This window comes from Xiphophorus hellerii, chromosome 21 (assembly GCF_003331165.1).
Source record: "Xiphophorus hellerii strain 12219 chromosome 21, Xiphophorus_hellerii-4.1, whole genome shotgun sequence".
NCBI lineage: Eukaryota > Metazoa > Chordata > Actinopteri > Cyprinodontiformes > Poeciliidae > Xiphophorus > Xiphophorus hellerii.
Genome location: NC_045692.1, coordinates 23,677,952 through 23,703,168, shown reverse-complemented (window position 1 = coordinate 23,703,168; position 25,217 = coordinate 23,677,952). Strand labels below are relative to the sequence as shown.

At 40.6% G+C, this 25,217-nt stretch overlaps 1 protein-coding gene across 3 annotated transcripts in view; it reads left to right on the top strand.

The window, feature by feature from the left end:
- The window catches only part of LOC116711784 (disco-interacting protein 2 homolog C-like), a 50,497-nt gene extending 26,917 nt beyond the window's left edge, over window positions 1–23,580 (top strand). For all 3 annotated transcript variants that reach the window (XM_032551290.1, XM_032551289.1, XM_032551291.1), the window contains 27 exons: window positions 1,514–1,637; window positions 1,710–1,819; window positions 2,805–2,907; window positions 3,026–3,090; window positions 3,949–4,042; window positions 4,133–4,252; window positions 5,095–5,209; window positions 5,908–6,047; window positions 8,190–8,326; window positions 9,413–9,621; window positions 10,973–11,087; window positions 11,599–11,800; window positions 11,882–11,982; window positions 13,075–13,155; window positions 13,253–13,376; window positions 14,088–14,209; window positions 14,295–14,406; window positions 15,097–15,206; window positions 16,343–16,473; window positions 16,558–16,726; window positions 17,369–17,539; window positions 18,267–18,328; window positions 18,402–18,459; window positions 18,965–19,039; window positions 19,597–19,771; window positions 19,860–19,983; window positions 21,102–23,580. In XM_032551290.1, the coding sequence (XP_032407181.1) occupies window positions 1,514–1,637; window positions 1,710–1,819; window positions 2,805–2,907; window positions 3,026–3,090; window positions 3,949–4,042; window positions 4,133–4,252; window positions 5,095–5,209; window positions 5,908–6,047; window positions 8,190–8,326; window positions 9,413–9,621; window positions 10,973–11,087; window positions 11,599–11,800; window positions 11,882–11,982; window positions 13,075–13,155; window positions 13,253–13,376; window positions 14,088–14,209; window positions 14,295–14,406; window positions 15,097–15,206; window positions 16,343–16,473; window positions 16,558–16,726; window positions 17,369–17,539; window positions 18,267–18,328; window positions 18,402–18,459; window positions 18,965–19,039; window positions 19,597–19,771; window positions 19,860–19,983; window positions 21,102–21,354 (3,402 nt within the window). In that variant the 3' untranslated portion in view covers window positions 21,355–23,580. The remainder of the gene's footprint in view (window positions 1–1,513; window positions 1,638–1,709; window positions 1,820–2,804; window positions 2,908–3,025; window positions 3,091–3,948; window positions 4,043–4,132; window positions 4,253–5,094; window positions 5,210–5,907; window positions 6,048–8,189; window positions 8,327–9,412; window positions 9,622–10,972; window positions 11,088–11,598; window positions 11,801–11,881; window positions 11,983–13,074; window positions 13,156–13,252; window positions 13,377–14,087; window positions 14,210–14,294; window positions 14,407–15,096; window positions 15,207–16,342; window positions 16,474–16,557; window positions 16,727–17,368; window positions 17,540–18,266; window positions 18,329–18,401; window positions 18,460–18,964; window positions 19,040–19,596; window positions 19,772–19,859; window positions 19,984–21,101) is intronic.
- The last annotated feature ends 1,637 nt before the right edge of the window (window positions 23,581–25,217 follow it).

The following is a 25,217-nucleotide window of genomic DNA, read 5'->3' as shown; positions in this document are numbered from 1 at the left end:
GTCACGGTTGGCATGGTTACACTCTGATTACTTGCTGCAGTAAGAAAATGTCTTGCTGCGCGCTGTCCACCTCTCTTAACCCCCCCCAGCCAGTAGCCTGTGTTTCTGCTGCAAGGTCTAAAATGTTGTTGCAGCTCAAGCATCAGTTTATTTACAAACTTTAGATAAATTAATAACGCACAAATCAGGCTTCTCCTGCTCATGTCCATTTAGTTTTCTTTGAGGTCCGACCTGATGAGTCCAGTTATGATTGATCCTGTTTTAGTCTAAAAGTTTGAAACAAAAGAGAAGAAAATGTCCTGCAGACGTTTTCATGCAACATTTACAATCAGATTTATTGGCTACACTGCAAAAGCACAAAGTCTTGCCAAGTAGTTTTTGTCTAGTTTCTAGTTTGCAGATATCCTACAACACACAAAAATAACTCATAACTAACTTTTCAGCAAGATAAAGGAGTTTTTTTTAAGTCATTAATTCCTTAATATTGTTGGAGAAGTTCTAGTTCCACTGGCAGATTATTTCACTGAGAACATAGAAAAATAAATGTCTTATTATAAGTGGAATTATCTGCACAACTAGACCAAAAATACTTGGTAAGATTTTGTGTTTTTATAGTGTAAGATTGTAGTGCAAACAAAAAGAAACATTAGGTACAAATATGTAATTTTTTAACATTTATTTATTTTTACAAATAGTGCTCTTCAGTGCTGACTTTTACTTTAAGCATGTCCAGCATGTGTAGGGTCTGCAGAGATGTTAGCTGCTCTTTTTGTGACCCTAAATCTGGATGTAGGGAAGGTCAGCCCCAATGATTCTCTCTGCAGACCTGATTGATGATTTGAGTTTAGCAGAAAATAAAGGAATTTTTAGATTATTCCTGGAACTGGACGGCATGTCCTGGATGACATCATCAGCTGTTAGCTAGCTGCTAATCCTCCTCCTTTCTTTTTGCTGCTCCTCTTTAAATCTGTCTGGCCGTTTGGTTAGAATGACGGATGGTTTGAACCTCCTTCTTTTCAGCTCCTGTGGGATTTGGGGTCGTAGTTCAGGAACTAGTTGAGCTTTTGAGATGCTAATCAGCAGCTCCCAGTTGTGAAACAATACCTTGTTGCCATGGTTACCTGTCATAAAAGCTGTCTGAAAGTAAAAACGTAAGACCACGAATCCTTCCAGCTTCACAGCATCCAAACCCAGAGGGAATAATTGTCCCAATATTTAATGATGCAACATGAAAAATGATGAATAAAAGTCTGAAAAAAGAATAAATCAGAGCAAATGTAGTAGAGCTGCTGGAACGTGCCGCCATAAAGAGCAGCGCTGTTCTAGAAATGTTGGAGATTTTACTTTTTATCCTTGCGTGAACTGGAAAATATGTCATATTTTCTGTAGTTGTTCTGGTCTCCAACCGATTGATTGGTGCGTCTCTAAAGGTATTCAAACCCTTTATCTCACACATGAGTTGTTGATTTAAATGTTTAAATGTCGTTTCCTTCTTCCCTCTGTCGTCCAATAGGATGCCGGCAGCCAGCAGATCGGGTTTTTATTGGGCAGCTGCGGCGTCACCGTGGCACTGACCAGCGATGCCTGCCATAAGGGTCTTCCAAAGAGCGCAACAGGAGAGATCCCGCAATTCAAAGGTTGGAGTGCAGGTCATTAATCATGGCTGACGCTGCGTTCAGCAGGAATTTACATGTTAGCGCCCCCTGCAGGATGGCCCAAGCTGCTGTGGTTTGTAACGGAGTCCAAGCATCTCTCCAAGCCTCCCAGAGACTGGTTCCCGCACATCAAGGACGCAAACAACGACACGGCGTACATAGAGGTGAGCTTCCAGACGGACCCGGATCAGAACCGGCAGCTCCCTGTTTGGATCAGAACCGGCTGTCCTCTGTCAGACGCACTGAAACTTGTACAGCTTCAAGTTTTATAGTTTATGAATTCAATATTTAATCCAACAAAATAATATTTATTTCCCTAATTCAGTTAAAGAGTGCCACCTTATGCATCTGAAATACACACAAAGTGACATATTTCAGGTTTATTTATGTCTGATTTTGATGATTTTGCATGACATCTTATGAAAACCTAAACATCAGTTTCTCAGAAAATTACAATATTACATAGAACCAGTAATTTTTAAAATAAAACAAAGTCCTGCAATGGCTATGTTATAGCTAACATGATGAAGGGAATTGTCACTGACCCACTCTAAAGAAGGATAAGAAGCTGGCTCTGTTCAAAGAGTGCTACATCCATGCTTATCAATGGAAAGTTGAGTGGAAGGAAAAGTGTAATAGAAAAAGCTTTTATTGTTTTAAAATTTCACAGAAGCTCTTGTTATGGAATTCTGTTTATCAACGGGTGATAAATCCCCAAGCAACCCTGTGGAAAGTTCAGTTGAAGAAAGATCTGTGGTGGAAAAAAGATTCACCAACAACAAAAAATAACCACAAATTTTATAGAACTAGGAAGCAAAACCCATACAAGAGTCTGAGGGAGATTCACAGAACAACATTCACAGATTATTTCACCTAAAACATGGAGAACTGTCTTGCTATAAATGAAATAATCTGGCAGATTAGAACTAGTACTAATTAATTACTGACTTAAAACAAGCAAACTTGATTTGGGATGATTTCCAGATTTGAGTAAAACATTTCTGACAGAAGATCTGCAGCAGAATCAAGGACACATTCATCTGTTTTATATTTAAACTGCATGATGTTTCAGATTAAAGCTAAAGATTTTGCTAGCTTCACGCTGAAAGCTCCTGACTGCGATGCTCCATCTGCTGTTTCCCCTGTCAGTATAAAACCTGTAAGGACGGCAGCGTTCTGGGCGTCACGGTAACGAGGATCGCTCTGCTAACACACTGCCAGGCTCTCACCCAGTCCTGCAGCTACACCGAGGGTATCCTCTCACACACACACACACACACCCACACACACCCCCGCACACACACACACACACACGCAGCAGTTCCTCCTGCCCTGATGGGGGATTAACCCTTTCTCCTCCTCTGATCCAGCTGAAACCATAGTGAACGTCTTGGACTTTAAGAAGGACGTGGGCTTGTGGCACGGCATCCTGACGGTGAGAACACACACCCGACGTTTTTCTGTTCCTTTAATATGTACAGGAAATACTTCCAACGTGAAGCATAATGTGAAAACATCAGTGGTAGTAGTCTTACGTTTATATATCCAGACATATATAACAACCAAACCCATATTTAATAGCATCTATTTAATTTTAATTAGAGGGGATGAACAATCATTGTTTCTTTAAAATTCACCAAAAAACAAAGCTGGCATCAATATAAAACACCAACAATAACTGATTATTGATATTATATATCGGATCCAACAATAATCACTAATAATATGATGATTTGTCCAGTTTTATGTTGGGACAGTCAAACAGTTTTTGACTCCGCTTATTAATACAAAAACGTTTATTCTAGTAGTTCTTAATTTGCATATTTTAAACTTTGATTCCCTCTTAACTTATAAACATTTTTATTCTTTTCCAGTAATTGTTTAATTTTGGTTTTGTGAAGAATTGGAGCTGTCTGTAGTTTCACTGACAATTAATTTTAATTATTTAGATTTTACAAGTAGTGTTTTCTAAATATCGCATCTTATGAATTACTATTATTGCTCTTTTTTGTAGTATTGTAAATTCCTGTAGTGTAGTTTTTGTAATCTCAGATTAATGAACAGTAATGTGATGTCATCTGTGACTGACCTGGCTTTGTTAAACAGGTGATATTTTTTGAGCCTTTGCTTTGGACGTACCTGTTGTGTGGCTTCCACTTGAGTTTATTGTCAATAATGACGCCTAGAAATTTGTTTTCACCCCGTCTAGAAGTTTATCTCAGAAATCTTAAATTGGGTATTTAGCTAGGAAACAAGCAGAAGCTGGAGTGTGTGTGTGTGTGTGTGTTTGCAGAGCGTGATGAACATGATGCATGTGATCAGCGTGCCGTACTCCCTGATGAAGGTCAACCCTCTGTCGTGGATCCAGAAGGTCTGCCAGTACAAAGGTCAGCCTCGTCCTCCGTCGCTCGGCTCTCCTCTCCTTCCTGTCAGTCAGATTAGATGCTAACTTCCTGCATGTGCGCTCCTACCTGCAGCCAAGGTGGCCTGCGTCAAGTCCAGAGACATGCACTGGGCTCTGGTGGCCCACAAGGACCAGAAAGACATCAACCTGAGCTCGCTGCGGATGCTGCTGGTGGCCGACGGTTCCAATCCCTGTAAGCTCCTGCTCAGCTTCTCTGCTGGTGGGAGATGGAGGAACTGTCTGGGGACGTCTGGGTCAGAACAGAACGTCTCTGTGTGGACGTGTCGTACAATAAAGGTTTTCAAATCTGAAAACCTTTAGGAAAAAAATGGAAATCAGACCAACATCTGGTCAAAAATGAGACGTTTTACTTTACAGGCATGAAATCTGTGATGAGTCTTAAACTAGAGCTGCAGCAACAATTATTTTATTTTAGCAACGATTATTCAGACGATTTATGAGTCTGACTATTAATTGATTATTCTAATAATTAATATTATATGATAATTGGTTAGTCTGATTAATTGATTATTTTGATGATTAATCAGTTGTCCAATGATTAATCAGTTAGTCTGATGATTAATCAATTAGTCCAATGATTAATCTGATAAAAAAAGTTTTTTCCTATACCACTTAGCTTATTTTATGCGATATTAGAAATACATGAAGAAATACAAAAAGGCAAATAATTAAATTCCTTTTTAAAATAAAAAAAATAAGCATTTTATTACATAAAATGTAACAGAAGCATAACTTTAAAGTACGCTTCATGATTTGTAGCAAAAGATACCTTCTACAAAATACTTCTAACATCAACATGTGAAAAGTTGATGTCCTACAGAGCAGGACTTATCTGGTGATTATTTATTTTACTTTATCCAATTAATAACTGGATAACAAAAAATGCTTAATGGATTTTTAAAAATATTTTTGAGATTTTCTGCTGCATCAGCCAGACAAATTGGTGCAGAATGCATCTGGATTTTTTTTTTTTACATGTTATTCTGAGTGTTTGTGGGTGATCCTGTGTTTTAGGGTCCATTTCCTCCTGTGACGCCTTCCTCAACGTGTTTCAGACCAAAGGGCTGAGGGGAGAGGTCATCTGTCCCTGCGCCAGCTCCCCCGAGGCCTTGACGGTCGCCATCAGGAGGTAAACATGCTCTTTTACATGCAGAAATCTGAAAACATGAAGCATGCTTCACATTCCTCCTGCATGCAAACGCAAACACAGACTGAAAACGAAGAGTTTTACAGATTTTGTTCTACAGTTGATCATTTTCAAATAACAATCTGAAAATGTCAGGAAGGCTGCGCTGCAAAAACACAGAATCTTACCAGATGTTATGGTCTAGTTTCTAGTGCAAATATCTTAATACAATTGAAATAAGAATAACAACAACTTAGAAGTAACTTTTCAGCAAGATATCAGAGCTTGTTATGAGTAAATACTTTTAGTATTTACTCATAACAATTGATTACAATTGATAAAAAAAGAACTAGTTCCACTGGCAGATTATTTCACTTATAACTAGTTCTTTTTCATTATCATTAAGGAATTATTCATTTAAACAATCTTGCTGAAAAGTTACTTTTAAGTTAGTTTAGTCTGTTTCCAAATGTCCTAAGATATTTGCACTAGAAACTAGACAAAAACATTTGGAAAGGCTTTGTGTTTTTGCAGTGTGAATAAAATTGTGAACTCCACACTTTTCAGCTTTTTATTTGAACAATCTTTTTAACTTCACAATGAAACACGTTTATGCTCTGATCGGGTGCATTCAACCAGCAGCTTCCTGCAGAGAGTCAGCTGGTGTGTGTGTGTGTGTGTGTGGGTGTGCGTGTGTGCAGGCCGGTGGAGGACAGTAGCCAGCCTCCGGGCCGCGGCGTCCTGTCCATGCAGGGTCTGAGCTACGGCGTGGTGCGGGTGGACACGGAGGAGCGTCTGTCTGTCCTCACCGTTCAGGACGTCGGCACCGTCACACCAGGAGGTAACGGCTTCCTGCTGCTCCGTCTGGATTTTTAGGAACGACAGGGAAACGGTTTGAACACGACTCCGGTGATGTTTCATCTAAATCTGCATTTCCAGCCTCAGGTTGTTTCTGCTGACTGAAGGATAATAAAACTATGTGAGCAGAAAACGGTTTCTTTGGTCCTTAGCCAGAACCAGGACTGTATTCACCTCAGGAAGACCCACTTAGAACCAGAACCCGACCAGAAGGAGGTTCTGATTCTGTTTGTTCCTTCATTTATTCAAATCTAAATATCTGAGGGTTTGATTCTGTATTTCTAGAAACAAATTGGTCAAAACAACAGTTGAATGGTGCCTGCAATCTGTTACCATGGTGATTGATTCATTCCTTTCTGTTTTCTTTCCTTCCATCCATCCTTTCTTCTTTCTTCGTCCTTCCTTTCTTCATTACTTCCTTCCATCTATCCTCCCTGCTTTCATTACTTTCTTTTTTCTTTACAATATTCCTTCCTTTCTTTCTTCCAGTCTTTCTTTCTGTCTTTATTTTTCTCTCTCTTTCCTTCTTTGTTATATTTATGTTTTGTATCATTCCTTAGTTTTTTGTTCTTTTTGTCTTTCCTCCCATGTTTTCTTCCTTCTTTATTCTTTGTGTGATTCCTTCCTTGTGTCCTTCCCTCTTTTGTTTCATCCTTCTCTCTTTGTTTCCTTTCCTTTCTTGTGTGTTTAATTCCTTCCTCTTCTATCTCCTTGTTTCCTTCCTGACTCCTTTATGCTCATCTTCCTTCCTCTTGCATCCTTCATCCTTCCTTGTCTCTCACACTCCGTTTCAGTCTAGAAACGCACCGCAGATTCATAGGAAACTTTACTGGTTTATATTCTCTTACTTCTTGTCATCTTTGTTGTTTTCATTCTGAAAATGTTCATGTTTAGATTCAAAAATATCTTTGGAAAGTTTTGGGATTGTCCTATAAACTCTAATATTAATGCTGACTGGGTTATTGAGTTTAGTGTTAAATGTGAAGCAGCAGAAGCTGAGCCGCGGCTGTGTGAAGAGTTAAACTATCAGCTGTCAGAGCTTCATGCTCTGCAGGGCAGAGAATCCATTAAGTCCATTAAACAGTTGAATTAGTCGGAGGGCGTCTGGATGTGTGGCCTCTCCTCTTAATCATTGTCCATTTTTCTGGGGCTCGCTCTCTCCGCTCATGACTGATCTCCCTGTGGAAGTTCAGAAAAACGCAGAAACCATTTTTAATAAAAGCTGCAATCCGCCCTGAGCAGCAGCCTTCACTCTCTGGGTTTTAACTGATGAAACGCAGCACAGTTCATCTTCTGAGTCATTATGGCTGAACAACAACATGGATTGATTAAGGCTCTTCTAAATAATAAAGGACAATTTATAACAGTCATTTGTTGAGACCCAAACATCAGACTGAAGACCAGGTTTGGTAGAAAGAGAGAAAAGAAAATGATAAATCACGCAAATGGAAATTATTGCGATTGTTTTAGTTTATCTTGATTAATTGATTTATTGTTAATTGTGACAGGAAACCTCTGTCCAATCAGAACGTCTCATTCTCCACCAGGGGTCCTCAACCTGCGGCTCTGGAGCCACCAGTGGCTCTTTGGTCCTTCCATAACATACAGGACTAATTCCACTGGCAGATTATTTCATTTATAATAAGACATTGTTCCCTCGTTAATCTGAAATAATCTGGCAGTGGAACTCGAACATTTTCATTAATATTAAGGAATTATTTACTTAAAACAAGCTCCTACATTTTCCTGAAAATTTAATTGTTACTTTCGTCTTATTTCAATTAGTATTTTAAAAAATATGCTAAGATTTTGTGTTTTTGCATTAAAAACACAATAATCACCCTCTCCATTAACCACCAAGTGAATAATATTCATCTTTCATTTCATTAAAACCTCTCTGGGTCTTGCATAATGCTGCTTGCTCTCAGCTTTAACACAGTTCCAGTTGGTCCATCCCGGTTTCTGTCGGTACACAGACATCAGCCTTACCTCAGAGTAGAACGGCCTATTTAAAGCTCCAGGCCTGCTGGAGGCTGTGACTCAGACGCCTGTTCCACTTTCAGAACCAGGTGCCTGTCGACCCGCTGGCCGTTAACCGCCGTGTGTCCTCGTTTCTCCGTCCCAGGCCTGGTGTGCGTGGTGAAGCCCGAGGGCGTCCCTCAGCTCTGCCAGACGGACGAGATCGGCGAATTCTGCGTCTGCTCCGTTGCCACGGGAACGTCCTACTACGGCCTGACAGGAATGACCAAGAACACCTTCGAGGTGAGGCGTTTTAGGACGGAGCAGCAGCTCTGCACAAACCCAAACCCTGCTGCAAAAGAAAGCACTATGTACATACATAATACAAATTTAAATAGTTAGGAAACAAACTCAGAAATTGAGAATCAGAAAAACAGATCTGATTTCCGATTTTAATCAGTTTTTTTCTTGCTCTCTTTTCTAAAAAACATACCCGACTTAAGAGGGAAGGAGATCAGGCTTTTCCTGTTGTTGCTCCTATTCTATGGAACAATTTACCTTTCCAAATGAGATCTGCCCACAGCCTGGATCATTTTAAATCGCTTCTCAAATCTCATTTTTATTCTTTGGTGTTTTGATGCTCTGTTTTATCAACTTGTGCTTTTGTCGTTCTTGTACAGCACTTTGGTGCAGTTTTACACCTGTTTTTAAAGTGCTATATAAATAAATTTGACATTGACATATTACAGATAATATGTCTTTTAAAAAGTGTCTTTTATTCCAGTCATCATCTGTGAATTGTACAATGGACTGTTAAGGCCTGGCTACAAGAATTTTTGTTTAATTATGGGAATATAGTGACAATATTACCAGAAAATTGTTTGAGAAATTGGGAGAAAAAAGTAGTTTTAATGAAAAATGGCTGGGATAATAAATTTTTTGTTTTAGTGGCAGAGTTCTCATAAAATTTCAACTTCTTTCTCCTAATATTACAACTTTATTTTTGTAATATTATAATTTTATTCTTATAATGAAAAAGGAAAAAAACTTAACCTGGCTATTATATTTCATGGTGGAGTCGACCTGAATTCAAAGTGCAAATAAATATAAGCTGCAAAAATCCAGATTTTTCTAAAATTAAATCTTCAAACACCAAAAATTGATAAATCGATAAAATTGATTTATTGGCCAACCCCACAAAGAATCAAAAGTTTCGGTTGATATTTTAAACCTTAAAAATGTTAATTGTTGATTTGAAATGATTAAATCTGACGGTTGGCCGTCAGGTTCTCTGCTTTTCCACCAGCAGCTTGAATTTATCCTGCTCTCCGCCTCCGGGCTGCAGACCTGGCTGGTTGCCACGGTGACGGTTTCTCCGTGTGTCTGCAGGTGTACCCGGTGAGCTCCGGCGGCGGTCTGATCAGCGAGTACGCCTTCGTGCGGACCGGCCTGCTGGGCTTCATCGGACCCGGCGGCCTGGCCTTCATCACGGGGAAAATGGACGGCCTCATCATGGTGAGCGGGCGGCGGCACAACGCCGACGACATCGTCGCCACGGCGCTGGCGGTGGAGCCCATGAAGTTCGTCTACAGGGGCCGGTGAGTGGACCCCCCACTCGGAGCGGCCGTCACTCCCAGCTGTCACAGTGATGAAAGAGCCGAGCCGGCACATTATGAATCTAATAAAGTCGAGCGACAGCGGAAGAATCGGGACGCAGCAAAACGGAGAAACTTAATTGTATTCAAAGCTGCTGAGCAGGAAATTCATCTTTTACCTGACAGGCTCTGATGACGCTCAATGCTGCAATTTCAAGTTTCAGCTGCAGGAACCCACAGTTGGTCCAAAGCAGGTTAACTTGGGCTGAAACAATTAATCGTGATTAATCAATTTATTTAAATAATCTTCAACTTGTATAGCTAGTCAAAACTCTAAGAAAAGCCTTTTATAAAAGAATAATTCACTCAGCAGATCAGTCCTACACTGTATCGATGTAAAGTCAAGCAGAAAGGACAGATTTTCACATCTTGATGTTAGAAAGATATTTTCAACAGCAGATGAATCTTTTGATGATGAAGTGTTCACTAAAGGAATACTGTTACTGGAGTTTAGTGTTTATTTTCCTAGTATATTTTATGTATAATATTGCATAAAAAGGCCTTAGTGATTAAATACAGATTGCAGAATATACCAGTTTTTATTAATTTATCGTTAAACTAATCAATTAATCATTAGAATAATTGTCATAATAATTGTCAGAATTGTCAGTAGACTATTTGTCAGGCTAATTAATTATTCGTGAGAATAATTGACAAATTAATAGATTAATCATCCAAACAATTGCCATACAAATCAATTAATCATCAGAATAATTGTCAGAAAAATCGATTAATCATTACAGTAAATATTTAACTATCCAAATAATTCTCAGACTACTCGAATAATCGTCAGAATTATTGATGGAAGAATTGATTCCCAAAGCAGTCGTTACTTTCAGTTTGTTGCGTTCCTTTCTCCAGCTTCGGCTTGCCGCAGCCTCTGTTTACTCCTGACTTTCAGAACATCGTCGGTGTGAAGCCGTAGTTACACTCTGAAGTGTGAACATCTTCTCCTCTGTGTTACCAACACATCTCCTTAGAAGTGTTTAGAAACTCCCAAAAGTCCCAGATCATCTTCATTTGGACTCATTTTTGATCCAATTATGCATTTTTATGTTTATTGTTACATAAGTTGAATGATTTGGCACATAAAACCAAACGGTGCTTTAAAGAGGAGCTGCAAAAACAAATTAGATGGATTATCAACAATTGATGGTTTCATCCAGGACAATATCAACCAGTGCTCATGTCAGTGACTGGTCCTGGAGATCTGTCCTGACCTCTGTGACCCGATGCTTCAGTCCAGGTGTGATCAGAACGGCGCCGGCCGTGTTTCTGCTCTCCGTCTCTGCAGGATCGCCGTGTTCTCCGTGACGGTGTTGAGAGACGAGCGCATCGTAGTGGTGGCCGAGCAGAGGCCCGACTCCACGGAGGAGGACAGCTTCCAGTGGATGAGCCGGGTGCTGCAGGTACGGGACACCTGCACTGCCAAAACTAAATATTAACAAAACGTTTTCTGTAGTTTCTCCTGCAAATATAAAACAAAACTAACATGAAAATAAATTTTCAGCAAGACAAATAAGCTTATTTTCAGTCAGTGATTCATGAATACAGATGCAAAAAGTACTAGATTATTTCACTTAACAGGAAAAATGATTAGTCAAGTAATCTGCCAGTGGAATTAGTAGCTTTTTATCCATATTGAGAAATTACTGACTTAAATTAAGCTTGCAGATAACCGTTGGTATTTGCAAGACATTTTCACTAGAAACTAGAAACAGTGTGGTATGCACAGACCTTATAGAACCTCAGAAACTGAGATTCTGTCAGTGTCGGTTCAGTTTTTTATGTCGGGTTGCCATAGCAACAGTTAGGCATACTCATCTTTTATTCATCGCTCCTCAGAACTTGAGGTAATAATCTTTATTGAAAGGAAATGGATCAAAACGACAGATTTTTGTCGGATCTGCTCCTCTTCAGGCCATCGACAGCATCCATGGCGTAGGCGTGTTCTGTCTGGCTCTGGTTCCGGCCAACACCCTCCCCAAAACCCCGCTGGGCGGCATCCACCTGTCGGAGATCAAGCAGCTGTACCTGGAGGGGGGGCTGCACCCCTGCAACGTCCTGATGTGCCCCCACACCTGCGTCACCAACCTGCCCAAACCGCGGCAGAAGCAGCCAGGTGAGACTCGCCCGTTTCCGGTAGGTAGGAAAAGCTGGAGCTGATCCGGGTGGTGATCCGGGTTCTGTCCATGTACCGCAGAGATCGGACCCGCCTCCGTGATGGTGGGGAACTTGGTGTCGGGGAAGAGGATAGCTCAGGCCAGTGGCAGAGACCTGGGGCAGACCGACGACAACGACCAGGTGAGAAGATCCAAAGTCTGGAAACATTCAGATTCATTCAGGAAAACTTTGTTTCAATTCCAGCAAATATTGGAGAAGAGCTTTCTGCTGGTACCTGCATTAATAAAAATCACATTTCAGCCAACCTCCATCTCTATTGAAGAAACATCAGTGGAAGGATTCACAGATTTATTAGTTTACTTTCTGGATCAATTGAAATTGCTAACAGTGAAATAACTGATAATCAAGGACAAAGTTACAGAAGCAACTGACTCCACAAATACAGCTAAATTTTCCAGGTTCAAGAGTTACATTATTTGTACTAAAAAACCTAACATACTTGTTTTAATAGACAGATTCTAGCATTTCCTTTATTTATTCTTTTGTTATAAAACTGGAGCTGCAGGATGTTATTAAATGTTGCCTCTGCATGAGCTTCAGGTTTTCTGTCATGACGATCTACACCAGCTGCTTGCTTAAAGGAAAGTGAAAGTCCATTTATGATGCCAGAAATATCACTGGCATGTAAAGTCTGAGTACATGGTTCCTTATTATTAAAGCCTCACAGATTTTTCAGCCATATTTTTACCAAGACAAGATGAAATGCATCAAATATCTTGTTGTTTGGTGGCTGAAAAATGATGCGTTTTTGCTGATTCTGACACCTTGATCAACTGATTGATGAACACAACAAAACAATCAAACGTGTGATTCAGATTTCTGCAGATCAGATGCTAAACGTTCTGCTGTGGTGGTTTTGTTTCTGCCTTTCTGAGCCGTCGGACAAAAGGTCAGAACCGTTTTTCTTCTGTTTCTGACTGAATCAGTTGAATTTCTCTGAAACAGAACAACTAGGAGTCCATCAGATTCAACACCCTGATGTATTGATTAGAGTCAGCAGCTCTGGCGACTCAGGCTCCATTTGAGACTGAGATGTGTTTAAAGACGCCCTGCAGTCCTGCTCCGGTGCTTTATGGCTCCTGTTAAATGCTGATGCTCCAATAATTAGATAGAAATGCCCAGTTCTGCATCTCTGCTGCAGTTTGAACAGGAAGTGTTGAAGAACTTCAGATTTGGTTGTTGAACTCCTCTGATGTTGGTCTTTGTTTCCAGTTTCTGTTCCTGTCAGAAATCCTGCAGTGGCGAGCCCAGACCACCCCGGACCACGTCCTCTACACCCTGCTCAGCTCCCGGGTAACCTAACCGCCCTGTACCCTCAGATCAACACGTCCAGCCACAGATCGTGTTGCGGTGGATATTCAGTCCGGTTTTCTCATCTTTTGTTCCCCAGGGGGCGGTGTCGAGCTCCCTCACTTGTCTGCAGCTGCACAAGCGGGCGGAGCGAGTAGCAGCTCTGCTGATGGAGAGAGGAGGCCTGCAGGAGGGAGACCATGTGGCTCTGGTTTACCCACCAGGTCAGACATGATTCACTGGACTGAACCAGCTACGGCTGGAGCAATTAATCAGATTAGTTGTGATTAATCAATTACTAAAATAATCGTCAGCTAATGTACTAATCGATTAAATGGCACATCGATGCAAAAAATGTAAATTGCTGAAAGAACAACACAGCATGTGCAGCAATTAAGCCAAAACCGTACAAAAAATATACATTTTGAATTTAAGATGGAAAAAAAAACTTCATCCGTAAATATGCTCTACCCAAAATTCCACAAGTTACATTTTTAGCTTCACCTGGTTCACATTCTGTAAAAGAAATCTGTTAAGCAGGTTTTTCATCCAATTATTAACCAACTAATCATAAATAATCACCAGATCATCCCTGCACTGTGCTGAGGTTAAGCAGGAAGGGCTGAATATTTATTGAAGTATTTTTTAGCTGCATCTTTTGCTACAAATGATCACGCATGTAGTAAAGGAAAGCTGTTATTGCATTTCACACAATATGATGTTTTTTTTAAATTTATTAATTACATAATTTATTTGCATCTTTAAATGTATTTTTAATAATGCATTAAAAAAAATAAAATAAAAAATCTTCAGAATTTATCTGCTTAATCGGTTATTCCTCTGAATAATTGATAAATTAATTGGTAAATAATAATAGAATAATAGTTTTCTTCAGCTTCATTTCTTCAGGTTTCTCCTCTCTGCTCCTCCTGCAGGCATCGACCTGATCGCGGCGTTCTACGGCTGCCTGTACGCCGGCTGCGTTCCCATCACGGTGCGGCCGCCTCACCCCCAGAACATCTCCACCACGCTGCCCACCGTCAAGATGATCGTCGAGGTTCGCCGCTGCTTCCATCAGAGCGCGCGCTGCTGCAACATCACCGCTGAAAACACAAACCAACATGTCTCCCTCCTCTCTGCAGGTCAGCCACTCGGCCTGCGTCATGACGACGGCCGTCATCTGCAAGCTGCTGCGCTCTAAGGAGGCCACGGCCACCGTGGACATCAGGAACTGGCCTCCGGTTCTGGACACCGGTACAAACGTCTTCTGTTTTAATCAATTTAGAAATATTTTAATAGTCAAAAGTCCAGAGAAAGAAAAATACATCCTTCTTATCATCCTGGGTTTTTTCTATCAAAAATATATTCCATAAACTTTTGGATTCTCACTTTAGGTCTTTCACTACAAAGGAATTTAAATCTTGAAAAATTAACTCTGTATTTCTGACAAAAAAACATGTAGAAACCCCAGAAAATGCTTTGCTGAAAGTAAAATCAGAGTCTGAACTGCAGCTGCTTTCATTCCTGCTGATTCTCCCCCTACTGGACCAAAGAGGCAACTACAGGGAGACCATCTACAAAACTAAGTTACATGAAAAATTTCAGGAAAATTTACTGGCTTATTTTAAGAAAATAATGTTAGAGAAAATACTGGTTCCACTGGCAGATTATTTCAATTAAAACATGGGAGAAATGTCTTATAGTATGTAAGTATGTATGTACACCTGTAGGAGGGTGTACTTTCTTTTTTCCTGTGTGTGTTTGTCATCCTGGAGGTTGTGATGGTTCTGGATCAGAACCGACCTCTGAGTTAATAACCAGCATCAGGTGCAGGTCGGTTGTTAGTGGAGCATTAACTGCGGCGCAGCTCTGGGGTCACCCAGAGGTCACTCAGGCTTTCCGAACAGAACCGAATGATTCTGTTTGATTCTGTTTGCTCTGCAGACGACCTGCCAAAGAAGAAGCCTCCAGCTTTCTATAAGCCCACCAACCCCGACGGCCTGGCCTATCTGGACTTCAGCGTGTCCACCACCGGCATGCTGGCCGGAGTCCAGGTCGGTTAATCCCCAGCAGAACCGGGCCTCCTCTTCCTCCTGATCCTCTTCCTCACCCATCACACCACAGGGAGACTCAGTTCAACGACTGTAGCAAGAACAAGAGTCCAAAAATAACAGAACATAAAGAGGTTTTTATTTTACTGCAGACTGAAAACTTTGGGCTCTAAAATCAAGGATAAATATTTAAGTTATTCAGATTTTTACTTCAACTTCTGATTAAAGTAATGTAGGAGAAATCAGATGTTTTTGCACATTTGGGGAAAAATAAAATGTTTTAAAAACCTTAAAGTAAATTTGTCTTTTATTGCAGTGGCAGAGTCTCACATTGAATATTTTAATTTAATAACTTTTTCATTCAGTGAGTGGGGAATTTTTTTTTATTATTTTGAATTGAATTCATAAATATTGAAATTAAATGTTGTAAATCATCCAAGTAGGTTGAAAGAGTCGTGGAAGGCGATGCTGTGGGCAGGAAGGATCTCCTGGAGCAGGCAGACTCGCAACAAATATAAAGAAGCCTCTGACTGAAGACTGTTGCTATTATAATATGCTAACAGCTCAATACATAAATGGCACCATCCGTTGCTCTGATAATCCTCCTCCTTTGCTTTTGCTGCTCCTCTTTCACTCTCAGTCTGGCCGTTTGGTTAGAGAGATGTTGGAGTAGGGGATACGATTCTTATCCAATATGATGGAGGGAAGATTTAGTTTGAACTTCCTCGTCTCTCTGCTCTGCATCCATAAAACCTTCTTCTCAGTTCCTCTGGGATTTGGAGTCAAAGTTCAGCTTTTATTGAAGATGCTGATCAAATTGGAAGTTGTCTGTTTTTCTTTTAATAAGGCAACAATCCAAAACCCTTTTTATATTTTGGACCTTTACAGATTTTATTCAAATCTTATTTTTTGTTGAGCACAATAAAACCAAATGTTGTATTTTTATTTTATTAATTTGGTGACCTGTCAGTAGTTTAAATTTGCCGGTTTTGGCCTCTTTGTGCAAAAAGGTTTGACACCACTGCTCCAAGCTGAAAACAAATTTGTCCAAACACATTCCAAGTTTATAGCCTAAATGTTGTAAAAATGAAACTAACTCTGTAGTTTTGTCATTCACGTCTCCATTCGTCCCCTTCCAGATGTCCCATAATGCAGTTGGAGCCTTCTGCCGCTCGGTGAAGCTGCAGTGTGAGCTGTACCCGTCCAGAGAGGTGGCCATCTGCCTGGACCCGTACTGCGGCCTCGGCTTCGTCCTCTGGTGTCTCTGCAGGTCGGTGCTTCGTCGTCGTTAAAAGCACGATTCCCCACGATGGGAGCTTGGTTCCTGGATGTGAGCTCTGCGTGTCGTCCGCAGCGTTTACTCGGGCCACCAGTCCATCCTGATCCCGCCGGTGGAGCTGGAGACCAACCCGGCTCTGTGGCTGCTGGCCGTCAGCCAGCTGAGGGTGCGAGACACTTTCTGCTCCTACAGCGTCATGGAGCTCTGCACCAAAGGACTCGGCCTGCAGACCGAAGCACTGAAGGTCAGGATGATGCAGAACCCTGAACCGGCCCGTTTCTGTGGTTTTCTCTGGGGTGGAATCACAAACCAGTGGAAATCAGTCAAAATGTTATGTTTTAAAACTTTGAGGTGGTTCAGATTTAGATGAATTTCTTACAGAGACCCAACGGTTCTGGTCCTCTTACATCAGAGATATCCTGAGTCTGGACGGGTTTGGCTCTGATCCGGATCTTCAGGCCCAGCAGGACGTGTCTCGGTGCCGGTGGACACGTCCTGTCGGCCTGTCCGTCCACTCTGTGAGGCTAAGCGGCTCCATCACGGTCCTCTGCAGGAGACGCTTGTCCTCCGGCTCGGTTTAATAAACTCCGTCTCCATCTGCTCAGCCGGAGGCGTCCGCAGTGATCGGTCACTTATGGAAGTTAATTTTAGTGATTATCTGTCTTTAAGTCTCCATGGAGACGCAGAGCGGAGGAGAAACGGCGTTTATTTCTGGCTGTTTCTTCATAAAACACTTTCCTCGCTGAAGAGCAGATGATTCTCCTGGGAGACTTTTTTCCCTCCACACGGTTTTGGTTTGATTTGAGTGAAAGCAAAGACAGAAATAACCGATCCATTCCCGTTTTATAAAAAGCTTCTGTTTGTGTTCTGCTTTTCTCCGATCCAGGCCCGAGGTCTGGACCTGTCCCGGGTCCGGGCCTGCGTGGTGGTGGCAGAGGAGAGACCCAGGATGGCGCTCACACACTCCTTCTCCAAACTCTTCAAGGACCTGGGCCTCCACCCTCGCTCCGTCAGCACAGCGTTTGGCTGCAGGGTCAACCTGGCCATCTGTCTGCAGGTACAACACGCCAGGAACCCGCGAGGAAGACGTCGATAACACGCCTATGACATGTGAACAACACGTTAACAACACACCAGCAACATGCCAAAGAATGCAATGTTTGCACTTAATACTATCTGATTGGCTGAAAAATACCTGTTTGTGATTGGCTGGTTGAGTAGCTCATTTACATAATGACGGACAATCTGGAACGTCCTACAACAGCAGTCTTCGGTCAGAGGCATCTTTAGATTGGCTGTACAACAGACTGCTACAATCATCAGCCTCTGAAACAGTGTTTAATTTGACTTGCAGCATTTAATTTCCCTTTGGGATCAATAAAGTACATGTGAATTAAATTAAATTAACTTTGTCAAGTTGCAAGAGCAGACAGAGATGTAACCACTGGATATTATTCTTTATTTTATTTTATTTATTTAAAAGATTTAAGTGCAAGCAATCAGTAGGACAGAGAGAAAACATGTGCATGCATAACCAAGAACAAAATTATTTCTTTATTCCTACTTTCCTGATTAAAAAGGAGTATGAAGAAGTGAACATTTATTTAACCCTTTATTTGTTATTCTTTGGTCACAAACATAAATGCGCTCACATCAGTCTTAATGCACATCTCTCAAAGTGCTTTTGTGCCATTTATCCATTTCTTAAAATTAAAAACAGAAAAACTCAGGGTGAAAGTGTGAATTAGTGAGCCAGACTGTTTCTGCCCTGTGATTGGCTGCAGGGGACCTCAGGACCCGACCCCACCACCGTGTACGTGGACATGAGAGCGCTGCGCCATGACAGGTCCGGCTGCCGCTACCCGTCATCCGCCTCTGCTGTGGGAACGGTTTTAACCCTGAAACGTTTCTTTCTTCAGGGTTCGGTTGGTGGAGAGAGGCTCGCCCCACAGCCTGCCGCTAATGGAGTCTGGGAAGGTGAGTGAAGTTGGACCGTAAATCCAAGTCGTGACTTAAGATCTAAATGAAGTTTTGAGAAAAGTTGGTCACTTGTGACAGAAATGAGAGACAAAGATGTGAGCTGAGCGCTGACAGCTCAGAGATGAGGAGTGGCAGCCGGTTCTGGGGCTATTTCTGCTGCTTTTCTCTGCACGTCCTCCCACATCCAGTGAGTCACAACAGACTGCAGGTCTGAGTCCAGCAGGAAACGAACAGCCTCCCTCTCTGTTCGCTCATCCGGGGAGAAAAGAATCACACAGAGCAGGAAGAACTCATCAGCTGGAAGAAAACTCGCTCTGCGCCCACATTCAGTAAAAAAAAACAAAACTGGAGAAACAGTTTGGATCCATTTTATCAGGATCTTCAGTTTACTGTTCAAAATGTTCAGTGAGAAGCTGGAATATTAACAGACAGTAATCTGGGCTCTTAATGGACTGGACTGGAAAGAAGGAAAGAAGGTTAAGTGGTGCTTTTATTTTCCCAGATTCTGCCAGGAGTCCGTATCATCATCGCCAACCCGGAGACCAAAGGGCCGCTGGGAGACTCCCACCTGGGAGAGGTCTGCAGCTCCGACTATTATTCTAGTGATCGATTATTCTAATGATTAATCAATTATTCAAACTAAAAAATTCACCCATTGTGCAGATTTTCCATTTAACCACTTAAGGTTTTTTGTAATATATTGGAAATATGTTAAAAAATATATAAATATTTTAATTCCTTTTCAAACAGGAAAATAAACATTTTACTGGTAAAATGCAATAACTGCATTATTGGTGTGATCATTGGTAGCTATTGGTATAGCTTGATTATTGGTAGATTTTAAAAAAATACTTACATCAACATGACCATTTTTTTTTACCTAATTTGAACCAGAGTTCAAGTTACAAACAAAGATTTTTTTATCTTAAATGTGATATTCATATATTTTTTGTAGTTTTAGCTTCATTATTGCTCTGAATATGTAGTTTTTTTCAGTGTACTGCAGTTAGCGATTAATCAGTTACTAAATTACTTAACGATTATTGATTGATTAATCACAATTAATCGTTTCCGCCATTCTTCTGTTGGAACTGTGTCTGTTCAGTCTGACGTGGTTTTGCTCTCCTCCTGCAGATCTGGGTCCACAGCGCTCACAACGGCAGCGGCTACTACAGCGGCTACGGCGAGGAAGTGCTGCAGTCGGACCACTTCAGCTCCAGACTCAGCTTCGGAGACACCCAGACGGTCTGGGCCAGAACCGGATACCTGGGCTTCCTCCGCCGCACCGAGCTCACAGACGCCAACGGAGGTGAGGATGATGCGTCCGTCTCCTGCGAGATGTTCGGCGGCCGCACCGGCAGCAGGACTGACGGTGTGTTTGTGGGGTTTGTGAGCAGAGAGGCACGACGCTCTGTTCGTGGTCGGGGCGCTGGAGGAGGCCATGGAGCTGCGGGGGATGAGGTACCACCCCATCGACATCGAGACCTCCGTCATCCGCGCACACAAGAGCATCATGGAGTGGTAGGTCCATCTGCACCATGGAGACACGTTCAGGTCAGATAGCATCATCTGAAGTACGAAGCTGTTAGCATTAGTAATGAGAAAAGTTTGTTTTCATGTTTTGTTCTGTGGAATATACAAATCGGATTTCTAAAAATAAAAAGAAAGGCTTTAAACAAGTTGCACAGAATGATGCTAACGAAACTGAGACCAGCTGATAGCTGGTGTCATATTCTTATGTATGGATTAATCGAGATTAATCGAGCCAATTGAAATAATTGTCAACTAATTTAGTAAATTATTAATCATTAAACAGTTTATACAACGTTCAAAAAAGGTCATTTGGTGAAAGAACAGCATATTCAGAGCAGAAATTAAGTTACAACTGTAACAAATATATATAAAATTTAATTATTTATGTGCATTTTTATGTATTTTTACTAATGAAATGAAAATGAAATCTGCATAATGTACCATTTTTATTGATTAATCATCAGAATAATCAATGACTGAAATAATCCTTTATTTTGTGTTTTTCTGGTAAAAATTTAAGTTAGATGAGATTAAATCAGCAAAGCTGTTCCCAGTTCTGGAGCCGTCGGTGGAAAAACCTGGACCAAACACTTCCTGTATCAGATAACTAACATGTAGGAGAGCCATTAGGAAACCTAAAAATAGATAGATTAATCTGATTAATCGATTATTAAAATAATCGTAAATAATTTTGTAATCAATTCATCGTGAACTGGAGCGTACAGACTCACAAAAAGGCAATTTGCAGGAGAAGAAAAACATATTCATAGCAGTAATTAAGCCAAAACTGTACAAAACATATTTTCATTTTGTATTTCGGATAAAAACACCTTCCTGTGTATATTCGCTGATACAGATTCACCTGTTATTGCATTTTAGGCAATAAAATATTTATTTTATTCCAAAAAGGGATTGAATTATTAGTGGATTTGCATTTTTCAATCTTTGTACATACTTTGTGCATCATTGTACAGAAAAGGCTAAGTGATTGACTGAAAAATCTTTACAATATCCCAGTTTCTTTACCGATTAATCGTCAGAATAAGTAAACAGGAAAAACACAACAGGAAGTTGTGTTTTTTCTGAAAGCTGTGTGTCTCCGCCAGCGCCGTCTTCACCTGGACCAACCTGCTGGTGGTGGTGGTGGAGCTGGAGGGCTCTGAGCAGGAGGCCCTGGACCTGGTTCCTATGGTGACCAAGGCCGTGCTGGAGGAGCACTACCTGATCGTGGGCGTCGTCGTGGTGACGGACGTCGGCGTCATACCCATCAACTCCCGTGGCGAAAAGCAGCGCATGCACCTCCGCGACGGCTTCCTACAAGACCAGCTGGACCCCATCTACGTGGCCTACAACATGTAGCCTGGCTGTTTGTGGGGGTGTGTGTGTGTGTGTGTGAGAGTGAGAGAGGGTGTGTGCGTGTGTGTGTGTGTGTGTGGGGGTGTGTGTGTGTGTGCTGCTCATATCGCCGTCGTTGTTCATTAATTTCCCAGAAATCCAGATGTACTGTATTTTTGAGCGTTGATTTGATGTGTTCTGCAGTCGTTTGTTTTCGCCGGCTGATTCCGGCCGATGGATCGTTTTTAACCCCTCGCTCGACCCCGCGGCCAACAGGAAGCCTTAGAGGAGCACTGTGTTCAAATCTGTGGTTTCTGTCTCAGTTCCACCACTAGGGGGCGTCAGATTATTGTAAAAACTATAAATACTGTACATAAACATAATAATCTATATGGAGAGGAACTAAACAGCGAGGTGTAGTAGCCCCTAATGCAGCTCTCTCCACCCGCACCCTGAGTGTGTGTGAGTGTGTGTTCACCCGTCTGTGTCGATGTGCGACAGGAACATTTTCTGTGCTTTTAAACGCAGATTTTATTCAAAAACGATCAAAGAAAAAAACTACAACCGTGTGAATCGGCTGCAGCTTTCTTCTGTTTGGGGCTAAACGTTTGTTTTTATCTCAAAAAAAGAAGGAAAAGAGTCTTAAAGCGGTCGGTTTGAACCAAAAATAATGCTGCAGATTTCAACAGGAACAATAAAAACATTTCTGTATGTGAGCAAACTCAGAATTTCAGACCTGAAGCACCAAAAGCGTCTCGCTGAGCAAAGTGCACTGTGTGAATATAACATAAATAAAGTTATCATTATTTAAATAAAGTTTTAGAGAATACATCTTCAGCATCCAGATGTTACTGCAGAGGTTTTTACATGTGAACAAAAATAAACCAAATGACTATTTAAATAAACATTTTATCATGTTGAGGGTGTTTCTTCAGATTATTTAAATGAATTAAATTATTAAATTAAAGGTTTCCATTAAAACATTTAACTACCAGGTTGGAAGTTAAATTTTGTCCTGGCAGAAACATCTGGAAGCTGCGGGGGTGAAGAGGAGGATGAAGTTTACATAAAAAAGCTCCCGTTGTAGCAATAATCATCCAAAGGTTGTTCTCTACTGATTCTGTGGATTCCTGATTTTAATCTCAACACATCACAGCATTTACAATCATATCTATACCTGAAGGTTTTCATTACTTTCCTGCATTTATTACACTTTTCTTAGAGTGAAACTCTTCAGAAATGCTGCTACGGTGGCCTAAAAGGAACAAAAACAACAGCTGCTGTTTAAATGCTGGCTGCAGTTTGCAATCTGGGCCACTAGATGGCACTACATCCCGCAGACAGGACCTTTAAGACGTGAAACAAGCTGCTGGATGCAAAAAAATAATAATAATATATATATTTTTTACCCTGATCAGCCTGTAAGACCCTAACATCACAGTTTTAGAATAAAAAATAACTTTTATTTAATTTATCTGTTTTAAAAAAGATTATGAAATCACTGAGTTGCAGGATTTTTTTTATTTAAACCATATAAATATGGATTTTTTTTAAAGCAATGAGACATTTTGAATATCTAAAAGTCTTTTCTTTTTGTTTTTGTCACATAGAAAATGTTTTGTAGATGTCAAAATATTTCTTGCAAAACTTAGAGTTTGACTTTAAACCATAAAAATGATTGTTTTTTTTGCATTTTGAGCAGGAATCCTCAGTAAAGAACAACCTCGGAGCTACCGCCTGATGTGCACTGACTCAAACATTTTCCGAGGTTATAGACGTTTTAACAGATGATAAAAAATAAATAAATCTATGTAGAGTTTAAATAAATATCAGTTTATGGCAGGATTCCTGGGGATCCTCCTGATGTAAGAGTCTCGATGTTTGGATAAATTTAGTTTACGCGCCTGCGGGTGAAAAACGTGACATCTCATCGCGTTTTGTTTTACATCATCGGGAGGAAAAAAATTAATTATGCATATCAGAGGTTTGCTTGGATTGTTGGTAGCAGCGTAGCGATGACGTCAGAAACCAGGAGGACCGTCTGTGTTCAGGGCTGAATGGGAGAGAGACTGCACGCGTGTGTGTGTGTGTGTGTGTTGTATGTAAATAGTGTTGATTTTGTACGGTAAAAGTGTGTGTGTGACTTGTTTTGTACACATGATGAAAAGAGGAAATGACACTTTTATAAGAGCCTGCTACCGGCTCCCTGTCACACTATACAGTGCAATAAAGTGCTTTGATTGGCTAGAACCGGCTGGGCCGCTTTGATTCGCTCTCATCCGCTGCAGCAGAGGTGATGGTGTGTGATTCTTTTCAATACGATTTATTAATGAATCATCAGTTAAAACTGAAACGTATACAAACAAATAAAATGGAAAACCGGACAATGGTACCGGAATCGTTGGGGCGAGTTAAAGTTGAGGAGGAAATGGGTTCATTTATATCTCAAACTTGAATTGAAGTCGGTAAAAAGTCATAATTATGTTAGTAGCATCGTAACCATTCACATTTTTACATCCTGCATGCGGTACATTTCTGGGTCAAATTGCAAGAACTTTAACAGGTTAAATATGCAGATTTATAGTTTTTATTGTGCTGCATATTATTCTACTAACTATGTTATACTAAGTCGAGTAACTTACTCAGTTAGGCTGAATAGCAGAGATAGCATTCTAATGTAGAAGTTAAGTATTCACTTGAGCTAACTAGCATAGTTAGCCTTCAAATTATATCATGTACCATTGTGACTATTTTTATTAGGCTAGGTGGCAGAGTTAGCATTTTAATTAAGGTAAAATATCACAAAAAACAATTAAGCATTTCAAGGTTTTTTGTAGTAACTTTCCTCGTTGAGTTTTACTGTTTTCTTTTTGTTTGAGGACAGCTGTTTGCTACTGTGAAAATATTTTTATTAGCTCAAATACCATCTTTCCCTGCTGCTGTAAATGTTTCAACTTCGCACACAAAAGAGAAAAGTTTATAGACACAAACTTGTTAAAATGTGATCATAAAACAGAGACTGGGACAGATAAACACCATAAAACTGACCCAGATGGAGGCTTGGAGCATAAAATGTGTTTTAGATTTGCTGTCGTCTCTGTTTAATCAAAAGTCTCTTAAAGTTATTTAAAAACACAATTTTTTGTGTGTTTTTAAACAAAAAACACGAATGATAAAGTTTATTTCTGTCTGAAAAGAACTCAGTGATTGGGTTTTGCAACAGCAGAGTTCAAAGGTTGCGAGTTCAAAGGTTGTACACATGAAAACATTTGTTTGCAGAACTTTGTAGAAAGATTTTGTTCTGACAAAATCAGTTCTGGCAGCTTCGCACATCTAGAAACTCAGATTTGTACCAGTTCTTCTTTCCAAAGCAGCTGAAACTCAATCTGATTGGATGGGGAGAGTCTGAGACAATCAGTATTAAAAGTCTTGGCATAGATTCTCAGGTGGAATTAGGTTTGGGCTTTAACTAGGCCATTTTAAAACATTGTGTTCTCATAAAAATCAGGATGTAGGCTCCTCCACAATCAGAATGGTTCAAATGCAAGCGGATTAATGCAGGTGCATCCTGTACTCCATGAAGGGGGAGATTTCTATTGAGAAGCAGAAATTTTTCCTAAAATGTGTGTTGGTGAGAGGTGAGGTATAAAAACACGTAATCTCACCAGTTTCTGGTAAAAACATCTCAGTACACCTGAAATAAGACCAAACTAACGTAAAAATAACTTTTCAGCAAGATAAAGGAGCTTGGTTTAAGTCAATAATTCCTTAATATAAATTTTCAAAATGTTCTAGTTCCACTGGCAGATTATTAACACATATTGTTTGTTTTACTAAATCATCTTTTGGCAACAAAAAGGTGGTTATTGTTGTACTTTTTTTAATGT